We start from the raw sequence: 17519 nt of genomic DNA on the forward strand, positions 1-17519 counted from the left end.
ATACAACTTAAAACAGCTTCATCCATCCACTATAACAGCTAAATTGATCTTTCGCACTAATGAATATTTTGTTTGCAGAACACCTCGAAGATACTTATTACAAACTTGCTAGATAGTAAATAAGACATTGCACCAAAAGCAAAAATATAAGAAAGACTTTCTTTGAAATGGTTGTACCAAACTGTCAGTAAAAGCACACAATACAATAAATAAATAAAATGTAACAAAAAATGTCAACGTGTAACAATTGCAGCTAGCCTACAATCCGTAACATTTTCATTAGTTTGCTAATTCAGTGTAACTTGGCAAATAATTTTGGTTTCAAAAGGCAAATCTGGATAGTTATTGCAGTTACTGCTAGAGCCAATATGACTTTTTTCCTTCTTTCACAACAAAATTGATGACATTTAAATGAACTCATATATTATATGCAATTGTTGTGTCGCTGTTTTCGTGTTATAGACCGACCCATGCGAAGTCGTCTCTTTGTCAGCGCATCCAGCAAAATATCCAAGGAGTTTTCAATTGTGTTTGCTTGTTTATCAAATCCTAGCCCTCCAAATTCTTCACGGAGGCCCAACTCAGAGAGAAGCCCTGCAGCTGCAGCTGCAGTGCAGGTACGGTCCCATCCTGGTTGTGGTCTGTAAAGGAAAATCAAGCAAAATAGACAAACATGTGGTTGGTAAATGAAATGCACAATGTTTACAAATATATATTTTTTTTGTGCATATTTTTGGTATCCTTTATTCACTTGAATAAGCAAACGTGAAAATACATGATATCTTGTCTTCATTCCTTTTTCTTCTATTTGATACATGGATTGGTGTATCCAACTCCCCAGTTAAAAAAAAAATTTCAAGACTTTATTTTTTTCTGAAAGAGTTTTTCAAAATAAAAAAGATATGAAAGATTAAATAGAACTCTCTTTCAAAATATCTTAAAAGATAGTCTTTTTTGATTGTCAAACAAAAACGATACAGTTGAGGCCAAGGGGTTGTACCGTAGTTTGTGCATGACAGAGGCACCAAGCGAGGATAGAGAAATGCAAGGCAGATCCTCCTCTCCCCATATGGTTCCCCATCTCTCCTGAATGCCATGTGTAATATCATGACTATGATGAGTAAGTGTTAACAGCATATTAATTGAAGAAGAAGAAAAATACAATCTCCGAAAAAAATTGATTATTCTAATCATACCCAAAAAAAAATGTAGTAAATATTTTTTTTAAATATGGTGGTGCACCAACTAACGAGTTTGGCAAAATCATTTTCTCAAGATTGGAAAACTAGCAACAAAGAGAAAGAAACTAATGAGTAAAGAGTGTGAGCACACCTTCAGCCTTTTGTACATTGCAGAAGAATTACTCCAAGTACCATCAAGTAAAATGAAGTTTAGAGGCTTGTCTTTATTTTCCTGTGTTTAGAAAAAAATGTCAATTCAATATAATTCACAAAAAGAGCAATCTGTCTTTGTAAAGCAAATTGGCAACTATTTTTTAGATTCAAATATATGTCTGTGTGCAACTAACTCCGGAGGAGTCTTTACCTGTGCAAAGGGTCTGTCCAATTCGATATCCTGAAGTGATTTGGGAGAAGAATTTACATTTGGATAGAGAAACCATATTTTGTCTTTGCCTGAAATGAAACTGGTGTCACCACAAAATAGGAAGTAATACATGCTGGATATGATTCAATTAAAAAATCTTGATAGGAATCAAAGTCATGGCAATAAGAAAATTTGGTAGTTATCCCAAAATGCTGCTATACTAGCAACTGAAGTATCTTTCCTTACAATGTTTTCTATGCCATTGAGAGATTCAGTAGTACAGCAGACACTGCTTTAATTGCAATCAGTTTCTTTCTTTCATTTTCTCTCACTTATGAAACATAGGAAACTAAAATGTAATGACTTTAGCCTTTAAGAAATTCCAAAATAGAACCACTCGACAGCACCAAGACTTCACTTAGAAAGTGCAAATAATCAAAGATAAAATTTCATGCAAATGAAAATATAAAACCTCCACTCTTGAATGCATCCCACATGATTTCTTCCTGCTCCGGAATGCCATAAACACACATGGTAGCAGCTTGGATGCCAAATAACTGCCAGAGCAACTTACCTGTGTTATTCTGGCGCAGAAAATCCTGCAATAAAAAACTATGTTAGATAGTGATCTACTCGGATTTAACAAAAAAAAAACACCAAAATGTACTTGTTTACACCTTAGCATTTTGAAATGTTCAGCTTAATGCCTCAACCTCAGATTTGTTATAGAAATCCTTCAATTATAGCCTAATACTCTAAATTAAGATTGTTTTCTGATAATTCATATAGCAATGAGTAACATAAGGAGCCTGATTAGAAAAATAAGTGCGGCAACGTGTAGCTTTACTCCAACTGAGTGCTTTATTAAAAAAGTGGCAACTTTTGGGGGGATAATTGAATGAATTGTGGACAAACACCTTTCTCAAGAGATGAACATGTTCTCAAATTAAGTAATAAAATGACCTTTGGATGCATATAGAGCCAAAACCTTATTCCCCTCCACAAATCACAAGATGCCATCCTTGGGCACATGCAATCTTCTTTGGGAAGCCAACACTACAATTGATTTCACCAAAACTTAGTTTAAGGAAGAAAAACATATACTAGCAGTGACTTGCTTACCCTCTATATAATAGCATACCTTCTGACAAAGATACCCCCTGCTTCCTAGTAAACGGCATGCCACTTGCCGTGCAGTAAAAAATTGCAACTTCTGTTCAGGGTCGTCTAACGTTTTATACACCGCTCTCTTTTTCTTATCATCTATAACCCTCAAAGTACCCTACAATAATATAAACAGAGAGTTGTAATTGTTCAAAGAGGACAAACGGTTCTTGTTGCAATTATCTTATTCAAAAATAAAAACTCTTTTCGATAGTCAGTAAATTCGACTGGATGGGATCCCATAGGCACAGGTTCCTCCAATGCAATTTCTGGAAACCTTGGTCAAGAAATGCCATAGGAATAGATGGGAAGGTACTTTATAATACTTTCTTTTAAATTTTTTATGTTGAAAAAAAAGAGTTTAATGGGAAAATTTGGATATGTCACAAAACTAAATAAGAGGTATAAATGTTAAATTGCTATTAAAGATAATTAACATATTAATTAAAAAACTAAAAAGTAAAAATAGATAATATCAATATAATTATACCAAAGACCTTTCATAAAACAAAAAAAATGCGCCAAAAATAGTAGATGATGAAATTTATTAGAAATATTTAAGAGATCATAGTTTTAGTAAACATTAAAAAAATAATGACCAGTACATTTATTTACCAATGCTATAGTCATGAACTGTGGAATAAAAAGAATAAGGTCAGATTTAAGTTATTTTTCCCATGGTTTCTCTGCTATTTTCACCATTCCCTGAGTTGAACCCAATCCAAGAATTAACGGCCGAACACATCATAGGATATAAATTCCAATGTAATGAAATTTCCATGATATCCCACAGTTGGAAAGACAAACTATTAACACACTTCGGCTGTTTCTGTACATGCAGCTAATACCTAGAATTTTTTGAGGTATTCACAAGTGATACTGAGCTATAAGCTTACTAGTGTCCAGCACCAAGCAATGCTGCATATTTGATAATATGTACTACAAATAAGCACTCAAACTTAGATTAATGTTAGGGTGAAGGTACATTTGCTAGGTATTGACAAATTTGACCCCAAGAAACATTCATTATTTTTCAAAGCACTCAAACTTAGATTAATGTTAATCAATTTTTAGCTGGGTTAAACTTGATGATAAGACTATAAGAAGAAAGCTAGCTGCTGGCTGCAAATACCAGAAAGTAGGTGCTACTTAGTATGTGAAAAGGCATCATTAATTTTTGATGTAATCTTTTAACATTCCTACAACAGTAAACCCCGCATAAAAGAAAATAGGCAATTTTCACGAATAACCTTCATTTTGCTTCCCACGCCGCCAAATTTCATCTTGGCACCGAAGTCTTCCTCTAAATCCTTCATCTCCTTTATAGCCTCCACGACCATAGCTGGTAAAGGAGAATCTGTTCCCCATGCTTGCCACTCGCTTAAACTCACCATTCCCCCTTTTAGTGCTCCAATCCCTCCTTGACCCGTGGCAACCTCTTCCTCTCTCTCCTCCTCCTCTACAGACGACGAGGCCGCCATGGAAGGGGAGGGGTGAGCTAGAGAGCCGGAGCTGAAGAGGGCTAAAGCGTGGTTTGTGCGGGTTTTGGGGAGGTTTACTGGTGGCGGTGCACGGATTCGCGGAGCAATTGCTCGAGCGGGGCTCGACAGCATTTTTGTAGTTGCGAATGGATACGGTCCACCGACCATAGTGCGCCGAAGTGCGGCAAAGGAAAGCTACATTATTTGATTCGGATTCTGTACTTCAGTTTCAGTTGTCAAAGGGCCATTGCCTGAGACGAGTCAGCATCGTCTGCATTAACTCAAAAGAGCATCTTTTGAGCTAATACATCTTGGCCGTCCGATTGTGAACAGAGTCCATCCGACCTCCGCCTAAAACATAGGGGTCTTTAATATTAGTGCAGATTTTATTCGCACGAATCCTAAAGCTGATCAGACGGTCCAGATGCATTAGCTCAAAAGATTCTTTTTTGAGTTAATGCAGAGGATACGAATTGGCCTGAGACAGCTTTGAGTTAATCCAAAAAATTGAAAAATTCTTCAACATGGTGACAAGTTTTATGTTGCGTGAGAATAGCGTAAATAAAATAGTGTTGTTTGAAAGAAATATGGAAGTTGATCCGGTAGAAATGATTGTAAATAGAGTGTTCGTTTTTATAGTTTTATTTTGTTTATAGTAAGAAACTAAGAATAACGACTTTTGACGGGGTTAAAAATTCGTGATTCGGTAATAATTCATATATAATTTAAAAATTGTTCAGATCGGAGATATCAAACCCACAAAGGAGAAAAAAAAGGTTCGGAGAAAAATTCACGAATAATTCGGAAAATTCGGAATTTTTTTTCCCTCTTTTTTCTCTGTTCTTTGCTTGTCTGTCTGTGAGAGTGAGAGAGTGAGAGAGTGAGAGTGTCTGAACCGCTAGCTCTTTTAAATCAAAATCACTCCGAATGCGGAATTTTTTTTTTGCAGTTCTAGACTCGAATCGGGTTTAAATAGATAATCGGATTCAAATCCATTAAATAATTATGTACTAAATCATGTAATAAATATGGATAATCAGTTTGCTCTTATAGCTGATTTTGCAAGCTATACTGCTCAACTTTGGATAATGAGATGTTTCTTTAAAGCCCAATTTACACTTAAAAAACCAAACAAAATTACTTGCTAGTTCTCAATGAACATGTATTAATTTTTAACAGCAACAGTATAAATACACATGGCAGCTTCTGCCATGCTATCAAAAAAAAAAAAAAACACCAGTATAAAATAATACAACATATCCTACTAATTATAAGTTTTTTTTTTTTACAAATCTTAGCATTTGATTAAGGAACATCCAAATGAATTATACCTTGATGTACTCCCCTGGCCATAGATGTGCTTGTAGCTGGTGAAAGCAAGCCTTAATTGAGGAATGCTTCTCTTGCTAAATATCTCCAGTATCACAGACTCGTCAACCCCTTGGTAGAGAAAAGAGGTTTCGGATTTTTTTTTTTTTTGTCCCTGAATCAGAGATTTTAACTTTGGGCTCTATTTAATTTGTGTTGGGTTATCTAAATGTATTAGATTGTTGGGCTTATAACAGGGTTAGAGTAGAACAATTTTATTTCTGAGTAGATCAAAGGTCTAAAATTCAGTTTTTGTAAACTAATTTTGAATTTACAGGACTTTAACTGAATCTGTCTCTGCTCATGAATTGAACTTTAGGATCCAAGTTTTTAAACCTTTTCAATAAATGCCCTATCCTGAATTTAACAGAATCCGCCCCTGCTTATGAGTCAAACTTTAGGATCCAACTTTTTAACCTTTTCAATTTGTTTTGCACTATATTGCATGGATACAGATACAGATACGGATACATGTATCGTATTGGATACGATTTGGATCAGACGGTCTAGATGCATTAGCTCAAAAGATTCTTTTTCGAGTTAATGCAGAGGATACGATTTGGCCTGAGACAGCTTTGAGTTCTGATCTGAATCTGATCGTGCATTTGTTGCCAAAAAATTGAAAAATTCTTCAACATTTTTCTTATACCGAAATGATATCGTGCATTTGTTGCCATACCGGTACATGTATCGTATTGGATACGATACGGATACAACGATACAACAAAATTTTAAAATTTAGGATACGATACACCTGTTATATATATTATTTTTTATGAGTAAGGCTATCATGCTTTGCAAATTAAAGTGAGTGTTTTAATTTACGCTCATATCTCTAGTTTCAAAGTTTAAAACGTCGATCTGAACCGTTCAAGTTGATATCCATATTAAATTGTGATTGGAGACCAAATTATATGTTTTTTGAAAAATATTTTACTATTTTTTATAATATTTCAAAATAGCTGTTTTGATGGTCCAAAATTTTCTAAAAAAACACTTATTTTTAAATATTCTAAAAAAATAGTAAAAAAATTAAGTTACTCGGAAACTCTAGGGTTCCGTATCCGTATCAGATACATATAATACGAATACATATTGGATACCGATACACATATGAAGCGTTTCGATTTAAATAGAAATCCTCCATATGATGCTACACAAAGCTCTCAATTATTTATACAATGGAGATGTCCGTGGCCCAAAAATTACGACTGTAGGTTTTCTTAGTAGAATGTTCCTTTCAAAATTAAATATTTACGGTCTTCTGAGGTGTGAATTCTTTTCATAAATCATAATTAAAATTTTTTTTTTTTATAAAACTAACATAATTACTTTTTTTTTTCAAAACCATAAGAACTGAGATATCATTTCGGTCCAAACATTTTTTTTTTGTTCGGGACTGAAATGACAATTTAGTCTGAGATATTTTCACAAGTTTTACAACCCTTTTTTTTGAAATCTGTGAAAATAGCTCGGTCCATAATGACAATTCGGCCCCAAAAAAGATACTTTGGACCGAAATGACATCTCTATTTTTATATTTTTTTAAAAACCAACTTGATTAAAATCTATTTTTTATTTATGGTTTCTAAAAAAAATTCCTTAGATATGGATGTTCTTTCCAAAATTAAATATACAAATTAGATTTTAAGCCACAAATTTCGAACAAACAAAAATACTATATACCAGAACTTAATTTTAGACCTAATTAATTAATTTAGACTAATCTTAAATTAAAATAATCAATATAGATCGACTTAAACGCACCTGAGACCGAAATTTTTATTACTACCATAATTAAAAAAATAAATAAACTAAAACACTTCCATTTTAGAGAATTCCATGAATACCCAGACTGCACAGTCACCCCCATTTGATCTGCGGTCCAACTTTATTTTTTTGAAATTCGTGCCTATGAGAAGAACCAAATTCGCATGTTCTGAAAATGTATATTAAATATTTTATTTTTGAAATTCGTGCCTCTACCTCAATGATACCGACATTTTTATTTTTACTTCATTAAAAAATTATTTTAATAATAATAACCAAAGTTTAACAAAAATTTTAAAAATACCTCACCTGTGAAAATTTTCCTGGAATTAAAATTTTTTTTTTTTAAACAGAAATTTGTTTTATTTTTTATTTTTTGTATTGAAATATTATAAATGTTGGATATATTTCTTTGAAAATAGATGGAATACAATATAATTTGATTTATTAGAAAGACTGTAACAAATAACTCGGATCAATATTTTTCAGGTCGGATTTTTCGCAGCTGTAAGAAAAATTAATATATTTCTGTATGTGTTATTGGAAAAAAATAAAAATGCTTAGATTCTGAGTTATTGATCCCGGTTCAAAAGTCACTTCTATGTAATCTAGAAAATACTGTGATCCTTCTAGGACATTTAATTTATAAAAAGTTGTATCTATTTTGAGAATTCTTTTTGAATAATAATTATTAAATAACTTAAAGTTTTTGTTTTTTTTCAAAAATAGATACAACTTTCCATAAATTAAATGTCCTAAAAGGATCACAATATTTTCTAGATTACATAGAAGTGACTTTTGAACCGGGATCAATAACTCAGAATCTAAGCATTTTTTTTTTTTCCAATAACACATACAGAAATATATTAATTTTTCTTACAGCCGCGAAAAATCCGACCTGAAAAATATTGATCCGGGTTATTTGTTACAGTTTTTCTAATAAATCAAATTATATTGTATTTCATCTATTTTCAAAGAAATATATCCAACATTTCTAATATTTCAATACAAAAAATAAAAAATAGAAACAAATTTCTGTTTTAAAAAAAAAAATTAAAATTCCAGCATGTGAAAAATTTCCACGGGTGGAGTATTTTTAAAACTTTTGCTAAACTTTGGTTATTATTATTAAAATAATTTTTTAATGGGATAAAAATAAATATGTCGGTCAATGATATATTGAATATTGAATTTTTTTTTTCTCTTACTTGGAAACCCGTGTGCATGAGATTTCAAATTGAGCCTAAAAATTTAAGTCTTTTTAAATCAAATAATTCGTCTGAGACTGAGATATCTCAAAGTTTGAGCAAAACTTTTTTTTTATTTTTTATCACTGTTAATAAATTTTTTTTTGTTGGGCCATAGACTGGCTGTGCAATCCACATTAAATAAGACCATGGATTGACAGTGCGGCTTGAGTAAAACTCGGACTCTTCAAAATGAGATGTTTTGGTTTATTTTTTTATTATGGTATTTAAAAAAAAACTGGCACCTGATATGAGTAAGAACAATAATAATAATAATAATAAAATCAAACTCCTGAGTCCATCCCCGCCTCTTCTCCTGGAAGCGTATTCTCTGCGGATTTTTTTCATACGGAGCTGTGCAGAGCTTTTAATTTGGTCCGTTCGTTTCGAATCGGACAGACCAGATTAGATCTTGTCCGAATTTAAAAAAAACTCAAAATTTGTGGAACTTTTAATCCGGTCCGTACGATCCGAAACGAACGGACCAGATTAAAAGCTCCGTTTCTCTTCTCCTTTCGGTCGCCGTTGTAACTGGAGATGATATATTCTCCTTATGTATTCCGATTTGAGATTAGATAGGGCCATCACGCTAAAATCGCACATCCATGGCAACTGCGCTTGCTAGTTCTTTTTTTTTTCTCTGAGGAAAGCCCTTGCTCAATCGTTCTCTAACAAACCAAACCCCAACAAAAGAGTGAAGCTCTAGAAAGACTAAAACCCTAAAGAAATCGCATATAATTAAAAAAATTAAAGGTGAAATAAGAACAATAATGGAGCGATCCCGTTCCAAGCGAGGTTACAACTACGATCCAGACTCCAGCCCTCCCCCTCCGCCTCGCTCTAGACCCCGCTACAACGACAACCGCCGTCGCCCCAATCACCACCACCGCCGCGGAGGCTCCGACGATCGTCGTCCCCAGCCTCCCCCTCCACCGCCGTCATTCGTACCTCCCGCTGTCGGAACCGACGGCGGTCCACCTCCGGGCGCTGCAGTAACTACATTTTACCGCATTCTCTGCCCTGATTATAAGTGCGAAGAGGTCCGAATTGCTTTCCATTATTGTTGTTGTGCACAGCTAATTGGGTAAACAATTAAAAAAAATCAATCTCCTCTACTAATTGCTTAACATCTTAGGTTTCGTATTGTGTCGAATTACATTTTTGGACCGGCTTTGATCTTTGGTACTAATAATCTAGAAGTAATGAAAGAAGTTTGATTGGGCTGCTTCCTTTTGACTAATCAATTAATTTGGCATCTGAAAGCTTGCATAAGCACTTAACTAGCCGCCTCCTGTATGATTATGTGTTATAATTTACAAGTCTGTTAGACTTTTGTCAGGTTGGGATACTACACAGTACGCGGAATTTACAAATCTGTTACAAATTTACATGCTATGTGCAATGTTGTGTATACAGTATATGCTATACTGTCTGAAAGCCTGATAGACACTTTATTTTGTCATGTGGACCTGATTACTTTTAAATCTTTCATTTGGTTTTGAATTTGGAAGCTTATAGAAGCACTCCTAGCCTTCTCCTCTTTGGTTTTAAATTACAAAGCTGTTAGAATTTCTCAGGTGTTATACCAATACTGTGTCTAGTGTATACAATATGAATTTGAGCTTGTCTAGTCAAGTCAGGATCAGACATCAAATAACGCACCTCCTATTTTCAATGAACCAGCTCCTTGGTGAGCCAATTGCACAAATTCAAGCACACACCCATGCATGGATCACTGTGCATCGTCCTGCACCAGGCGACTCAGAGCGCGTTATTGAGACATCCGATAATGTGCGGCGAGAACCTGATGGACGGCCCCCACAGTTCTCCCCTGCCCAGGATGCACTTCTCCTGGTGCATCGTAAGATAGTAGATATGCCAGACCACGAGGATGTCAGAAATCGAGATCGAGATCGAGAGAGGGGTGATGATGAGGATGGATTATCTAAGGTTACATCCCGCATGGTTATTCCTAGGTTACACGTTGGATGCTTGTTGGGGAGGGGAGGTCATATAATAGAGCAGATGAGGAAGGAGACCAAGACTCACATTAGGATTTTGCCAAGGGATCACAACACGCCAGGATGTGTTTCAATGTCTGAAGAGATTCTTCAGGTAAAACCTTAAGAGAAAAAGTAAAAGTAAAATTGGTTTGCTTGGCATGCAAATATTTTAGGTGAGGTTAAAAATAGTATTAGGTTTGTCATATTGGCTTTTCTCAATTTTGTTTTTGACCTTATACTCTAATATGGATCTTGCTCTCCGGAGGAAACTAATGAACTCAAGAAACATATGTGAGCTTATAAAATAGGCAAAAAGGCAATTTAGCATCTCATTTTTATTTTTTATTATTAAAAGTGCTTCTATATATTCATGTTTGGTTTATTTATAGTTTGTTTCACATGATCCAAAATAACACATAACACTGACCACATCCTTGTCAATGGCTAATTATGACAACTTTGTGTTTGTCACCATAGGTAGTTGGAGAGGTGAACCCGGTAAAGCGAGCAATAGCCATCATATCTGACCGATTAAAAGAGAGCTTGCACCGGGATCGCAGTTCCTTTCGTGAGCGAGACCGCCAGTTCCCTCCAGAAAGTGATTATATATCCTCCACGCAACATCTTCCAGCCATAGAGGAGAGATATTTTGATGGACCGGACAGACCTAGGAATGAGTTTGATTCCAATGGTGGTCCTTTTTCGGAGTACAACAATGAACAAGTCAATTCAAACGAGGTTATTGTGTTTCGGATTCTTTGTCCAAGTGAGAAGGTTGATGTTGTCATGGGAGGGCCCCCACATGGGATTTTGGACACGCTTCGCTCTGACGTGGGAGTTGATGTCATGATTAGCGATACTGTTGCAGGCTGTGATGAGAAGATTGTTGTTGTTACTTCCCAAGAGGTATTTTTCCTAGCTTTCATTGTATATTTTTTAAGACCTTTTGTGGCTGATAAATAGCAGGTAAATTTGCTGACACTTGATCTAGCTTGACTTGCTTAGTGTAAGAATGTTTGGTGTAATGAAACATGTAGCTGTACTGATTTTTTTTGGAAAAACAGAAAACCTATCACTTGTTGTGGTAATTTCCTCTTGTACCATTTACGAATCTTTTGGTCTTGTAATTTGCTTTTTGTTTAGTTGGGTTTTTGTTACTATATTAGTTTTTTTTACAAGGTTTATAAAAAGATTTGTGAAAGTTCAATAGGGAAACCTTTTTTTGTATACCTGTGCCTGCTTTGGCCCACAAGCTGTATGTTTGTTCAATGTTCAGTAATGATCTAAGCTAAGAAAAACAAGGTAAATAATATAAGAAAATTCACCTCATGATTTTGTAATTTAATTTGTCTATACCATATTTCTCTTTCTCAGGGTCCAGATAACGAGCTTTTTCCTGCACAAGAAGCGCTGCTCCACATCCAGACTCATATTGTAGACCTGGGGCCTGACAAGGACAATGTCATAACCACGAGGCTTCTAGTTCCTTCTAAGGAGATTGGTTGTTTCGAGGGACGTGACGGGTTGCTATCTGAGATGAAAAAATCAAGCAGTGTGAATGTGCAGATCTTGCCGAAAGAAGACCTCCCTATGTGTGCTTTGGACTCTGATGAGCTTATTCAGGTACTTTCAAAGTAGCAAAATTCTAAATTTGCACTACTACTGTATTATTGACATAAAAGAAAAACAAATTAATCAAGAGTATTTTGGGTGTTCAGTTCTCAAGTGGGGTACATTGATGTGAAAGGGGTTCTCTTAGCATAATTGCAAGATTCAGTTATGTATTGGGGTACTTGATAGAGGCCAGATTGCTTAAGGGCGTGAAAGGAGAATTATGAAAATAATTTTACAATTGTCTGTAGTACAACACCTCAAATATATGAACTATAGTGGAAAGTATTTTGCATGTGCCCTATTGAAGCACTGGACCTTCCTATCCAGTTCTTTTCAGAATTACCTGAAGCGTTCCTCGTTTTTATATAATAATTTTAGTAAACATATGTGTGAAACAAAATATCACAACATGTTGGTGAATAGGAAGCAAGGGGTGCATACAATGTTCTTTATGTTTGATGATGGGCGTGTATGGAAACTCATACATTGGTACTGGTACCTGGTGGGCACACACCTCTTGTTGGTGGTTCCATGGTATTTTGATGACGTGCTAAATTCTTCTGACATGATTATGGTTCAGTATACTAAGATACTAAGAATGGCAGTTATTCTTCTAGATTGTAGGGGAGATAAGAGCTGCCCGAAATGCGCTCGTGCAAATAACTGCAAACTTAAAAAGTTATCTCTTCAGGGATGTTTACGAGCCAAATTATATGCCACAGGCACCATACCCGGGGCCAAATAGTGATGTGATTTCTTCTTCCCTTCGTGAAGTATACCATGGAGGTGAGAATGCTCCAATGGCTACCTATCCACGGACACCATTACCTGGGGGTCCATGGCATCCCAAGGTAACTTCCCGAATTTACGTATTTGATTATTGCTAAAAATAGCAATTAGCCACTAATAATATTGATATTCATGTTTAGACTGAATCCTATTTGAGAGTTGAGAGGATTACATTTGCCCCATTCGTTCAGCTATGTTACCAATGTACTAAAAGGTACATCTGACAAGGCTGGAGTATCTTCTGAGGAACTAGGTTGTAGGGCTTTGGTAACAGCAAGTTTCTGTTACTGTTGTTTTGAGCAAAACTAGTATGGTCCAATGATTGCATCAATCTACTTTGCTGTTCTTTGTTTTAGGATGTTGGAGGTAGTGCAAGTGGTTCTTTTGAGCAAGAAGCAAGTAATGGAAGTGATGAGTTAGGGAGACAAAATAGCTTAAAAAGGTATGAACTCCTTGTTTTAGGGATTTATGATCTTGTGTGACATGATTGACCTTCATTGTTCTTGTATTCCTTCATAGTTATCTGCAAAAACTGATCTGTTATGACCTGCCATTGTTAGAGTTGCTGTACCTATTGTGACGAGAAGCACTCTTGAAGTAGTTGTCCCAAAGATTGCTGTTGACATACTTACGATGAGATCCAAGAACAAGCTAGCTCAAATCAGTCAGGTTAATATGTTGTACTTATTTCATTTTTTACACTACTATGATGCACGTTTTTAATGAATGAATTCAAGTGAAATGGTTATGCAAACTGTAAACAGATTTCTGGAGCAACTGTCAACCTAGTTGAAGACACACCTGACACAACTGATGGAGTTGTTAAGATATCCGGAAGCCCGGAACAGGCCGACAAAGCCCAGAGCCTACTTCAGGGGTTCATTCTAAGCAGTGCGTCTCTCCCTCTCTCTTTCTCTCTCTTCAAAACCTTGGCAGCATTTACCCAGTATAATTTCATTAAACAAAAATAAAATTACATCTATCATTCTACATCACAACATCAACTACATCAATTGCATCGACAAGCTACCTAAGCTCATAACATCAACATCTATCAACATACAAACAGTAAACCGCACAACAAACACTTCACAACAGCAATAACACAATGGAAAGTGTTGAGTCTTAGTCAACCACAATCTATTGGCAGTTGCTTCTTGAAGAAAACCTTATCTCTCGGACCACACACACACATACAGAACACTCATCCCACCTCTCCTTGTACAATTTACATTTTAGTTACTGCAAACATTTATTCCCATCTTACGATCCTTCTCCTTTTCACTGTATTTTTCTTTTTCTTTTGAAACCTGCAGTCCAAGATGATATTCCCTGAGCTAAATATCTGCTTTTGGTGTTAAAGAGTGGAAACTGTTTTGTGGTAGCTCCAAGTACAGAAGCTCTACTTTTTTGTTTCTTTCTTTGGGAAGCAGTTGCAATCTTAGTCATAAATTAGGGAAGGGGAAGATGAACTTTAAAGCATATGCTCGAATCATTGCAAGTTTCATTGGCAATTTGACAAATGAAAGAAAATCTTTCCAGTATAATCATCTCAGTAATAATCTGTATGTACAGGAATATTAAATTGTAATTGTTTATTTGTTCCATTGTAGAGAAAATTTTGTATCCAGCAGGTCGTACTCAATATTAACATAAGCGTAATGGACATAGCATGCTGTGTGTGTGTGTCCGTTTCAGTTAAAACTTGAAATGCAATCATAAACGAAAAGATTCACAGCATGGTGTGTATGATAGCAATGGGATTTCTTCGTCTGGTCAAAACATGATCAATGAAAAAGGGTACACGAATAAGACCGAACATCATTCACGGCAATTCATGCATTATAGTTAGGTCACGCATCTATCGGCAAAAGTATTTCGAACCACTCACTTATTGGATGTTACAGTGTTAATTGAATTTTTTTTTTTTTTTGAGGAGGGTTCAAATGCCTCATTTTTTGTGTCTCAATCATGCCTTTATTTTTTAGAACTTTAATAACTCAAAAATTGAAAACTTAAAAGTCAAAATAAAACTGTTTGATGTGATCTATGTGCTCATAAAAAATTATCGCATTTCAATTTTGTTTTTATGTGAATCAATAAGTTGAAAAATCAACGTCTAGAAATTATCCACATTAGTATGTTTTTTACAAGCTCTTGATGACAACCAAAATAAAATTGAAATGTGATAATATTTTATGAGTACATACTTTTTTTTTATTTTTTTGCAATGAAGACAAATATTAAAAAAGTTCGAAAATAAAAAAATGTCATCAAGAACATGCACAGAGAAAATTTCACCTCATTCGAATATATAATATAATTTTGTTCAAAACATTTATTTAACTAACATAACAGTACGAGTAGTAATAACAGTTTTTCCAATTTATTAATTATTAGTGGCTCAAAATAACTATAACAGTTAAAAGTATGCAAAACTATGCGTAATACAAGTCAGCTCAAATTTGAATGCAATCATATAACTATAGTGCACTAATTCATGTGTTACACGTGCACTAATTTAGAGTTTTTTATAACTATAGTGCACAGAAGCTTTGATGCAATAGATCTTTATAATAAAGCGAATACAAAGAATCTGCCATATAATTGTTTTGATCATTTCATGTTGTTTTATCATTGCTGCAAATTCGGTTAACAGAAAATATTGTACGATAATTTGAATTTCAGGTTAAGAAACTGCTTTTGCAGCATTTTCATTAAATGCGAATAATTGTCGCTTTTTTTCTTTATGACAAGAAACGCAATACATTATACCAGAATAAATGCTTCCCACCACATCTAATCATGTATTGCGAGATTTTGCGGAATTTTTTATTTATACCCTTATAAAAATAAGTTTTTACGAATCTACCGTCGATTTTTTAAAAAAAAATTTGCCCCAACCGCCCCCCTTAGATGCGGTCCACTTTGAAGACCTGACCGCCCCGGGGCGGTCCACTCTTTTTTTTTTTTTTTTTAGAGGTCTTAATATTTTAATTTAAATAATTTTGTGGAGTTTTAGTTTTCTTGTTGAGGGTGTATGCCAAAAAAATAAAACATTTGATATATTTATGAGTGATGCTATAACTCTTTATAACTTGACTTGATTTGTCAGTTTGATATCACAAGTCTAAAGATAACTCTAATTAAGAACTTGGTCTTGATTCTTAATAATTTATTTTATTAAAATATACACAAGAAAATATAGTTAGATTGCCTCAATTACCTTCAACTACATAAATATAACCATATTATTTTATTCCAAACAAGATGCTTTCGATGATTTTTGAATCATATAAATAGCCATAATTCATGCTTTCGATAATTTTTGAATCATAAATATAACCATAATTCATGAAAAATATCAACAAGATTGTGAAATCTAAGAGGAGACGGTTTTGAATTTTGAAAAAAAAAATTACCGTGTAAATGACATATATTGAACAATCATAGATAATTTCAATGATTTTTGAATAATAAATGAAAACGTAATCCATTAAAAAAATAAACAAACACACACAATAAAGTTATGGGTGCGTCATCTTTGTTTTGACGTCATTGATGTTTTAGCAATAATAAAGTTACGGCCATTTAGAGAGCACGAGTGCGTCATATATGTTTTGGCAATAAAACATCGATGCACTTCTACCATTGTTAAGCCGGGCATAAAGCATCAGTGTGTTATCGGTGTTTTTGCACGGAAGCATTGTTTTTTTTTAAAAAACTTTAAACAACCATAACTTTGGCTAGGAAAGTCAGATTTGCGCATATGACTACAATTCGGAAAGGAGGGGACGAGACGGATCCAAATTTTGCTCGGGGAACTCTCGGGCATCGACATAATCAAAATTGCAAAAAAACACCTTTTAGTGCCTCAAAAATTCAGTTTAAGTTTTCTATCAACGGTAGACATACAACGACCGGTATTAGTTTTTTCAAAAGTCTAAGAGATTATTCAAGAATTACTCATATAATTATTTTAAAATGTATTTACTATTTATTGTGTGCATTGGATTATTCAAGCAAATGGTATACATTGACAATAATCAAATAATCCGATTATTCTCTATCTCGCTCTCCAATTATTCTCTAAAAAAAGAAGAAGTTGACATCATTGATGCAATCTAACCATATTTCCTTGTGTATGTTTGAATAAAATAAATTATTAAGAATCAATATCAAATTCTTAATTAGTGTTATCTTTAAACTTGTGATATTCAACTAACAAATCAAGTCAAAGTTATAAAGAGTTACAACATCACTCATAAATATACCAAATGTCTTATTTTTTTGACATACACCATAAACAAGAAAACTAAAACTCCACAAAATTATTTAAATAAAAATATTAAGATATCTAAAAAAATAAAAATAAAAATAAAAATAAATAGAGTGGACCGCCCCTATAGGGGTGGTTGGGGCAATTTAAAAAAAATAAAATAAAATCAAGGGTAGATTTGTAAAAACTAATTTTTTTAGGGTATTAATAAAAATTTCCGGATATTTTGTTGTGATTTCTTTTCTTGGGTTTATCAGAT

The 17519-nt window shown here is 34.2% G+C and overlaps 2 protein-coding genes across 3 annotated transcripts; one reads left to right on the forward strand and one right to left on the reverse strand.

Moving 5' to 3' along the window:
- Nucleotides 1-110: 110 nt before the first annotated feature.
- On the reverse strand, nucleotides 111-4426 carry LOC144571649 (DTW domain-containing protein). Of its 2 annotated transcripts, none has more exons than XR_013517547.1 (8): nucleotides 3960-4426; nucleotides 2687-2827; nucleotides 2509-2601; nucleotides 2018-2144; nucleotides 1546-1634; nucleotides 1333-1413; nucleotides 1001-1111; nucleotides 111-641 (listed from the first exon to the last, which is right to left on the reverse strand). XR_013517547.1 is itself a non-coding variant. In XM_078320997.1 (8 exons), the coding sequence occupies exons 1-8, from the start codon at nucleotides 4356-4358 to the stop codon at nucleotides 425-427; spliced, it is 1233 nt and encodes a 410-aa protein (XP_078177123.1). In that variant the 5' UTR covers nucleotides 4359-4426; the 3' UTR covers nucleotides 111-424. The 2 variants fall into 2 exon arrangements, 1 of the variants encoding a protein (XP_078177123.1); XM_078320997.1 differs by having other exon boundaries at nucleotides 1001-1086.
- Nucleotides 4427-9226: 4800 nt separating this feature from the next.
- RCF3 (RNA-binding KH domain-containing protein) lies at nucleotides 9227-14586 on the forward strand. Its single transcript, XM_078320984.1, has 9 exons — nucleotides 9227-9615; nucleotides 10259-10690; nucleotides 11056-11484; nucleotides 11953-12201; nucleotides 12810-13043; nucleotides 13338-13423; nucleotides 13542-13650; nucleotides 13746-13872; nucleotides 14298-14586. The coding sequence occupies exons 1-9, from the start codon at nucleotides 9346-9348 to the stop codon at nucleotides 14315-14317; spliced, it is 1956 nt and encodes a 651-aa protein (XP_078177110.1). The 5' UTR covers nucleotides 9227-9345; the 3' UTR covers nucleotides 14318-14586.
- The last annotated feature ends 2933 nt before the right edge of the window (nucleotides 14587-17519 follow it).

Source organism: Carex rostrata, chromosome 19 (genome assembly GCF_964058835.1).
Source record: "Carex rostrata chromosome 19, lpCarRost1.2, whole genome shotgun sequence".
NCBI classification, from domain to species: domain Eukaryota; kingdom Viridiplantae; phylum Streptophyta; class Magnoliopsida; order Poales; family Cyperaceae; genus Carex; species Carex rostrata.

Excerpts from the sequence above, each read along its gene's own strand:
- RCF3 (XM_078320984.1), top strand. The coding sequence starts at position 9,346 with ATGGAGCGATCCCGTTCCAAGCGAGGTTACAACTACGATCCAGACTCC. Across the intron at positions 10,691-11,055 it reads TGTCTGAAGAGATTCTTCAG|GTAGTTGGAGAGGTGAACCC; the intron begins GTAAAACCTTAA and ends TTGTCACCATAG. Across the intron at positions 11,485-11,952 it reads TTGTTGTTACTTCCCAAGAG|GGTCCAGATAACGAGCTTTT; the intron begins GTATTTTTCCTA and ends TCTCTTTCTCAG.
- LOC144571649 (XM_078320997.1), bottom strand. The coding sequence starts at position 4,358 with ATGGTCGGTGGACCGTATCCATTCGCAACTACAAAAATGCTGTCGAGC. Across the intron at positions 2,145-2,508 it reads GGCTCTATATGCATCCAAAG|GATTTTCTGCGCCAGAATAA; the intron begins GTCATTTTATTA and ends TTTTTATTGCAG. Across the intron at positions 642-1,000 it reads TCTGTCATGCACAAACTACG|ACCACAACCAGGATGGGACC; the intron begins GTACAACCCCTT and ends TTTCCTTTACAG.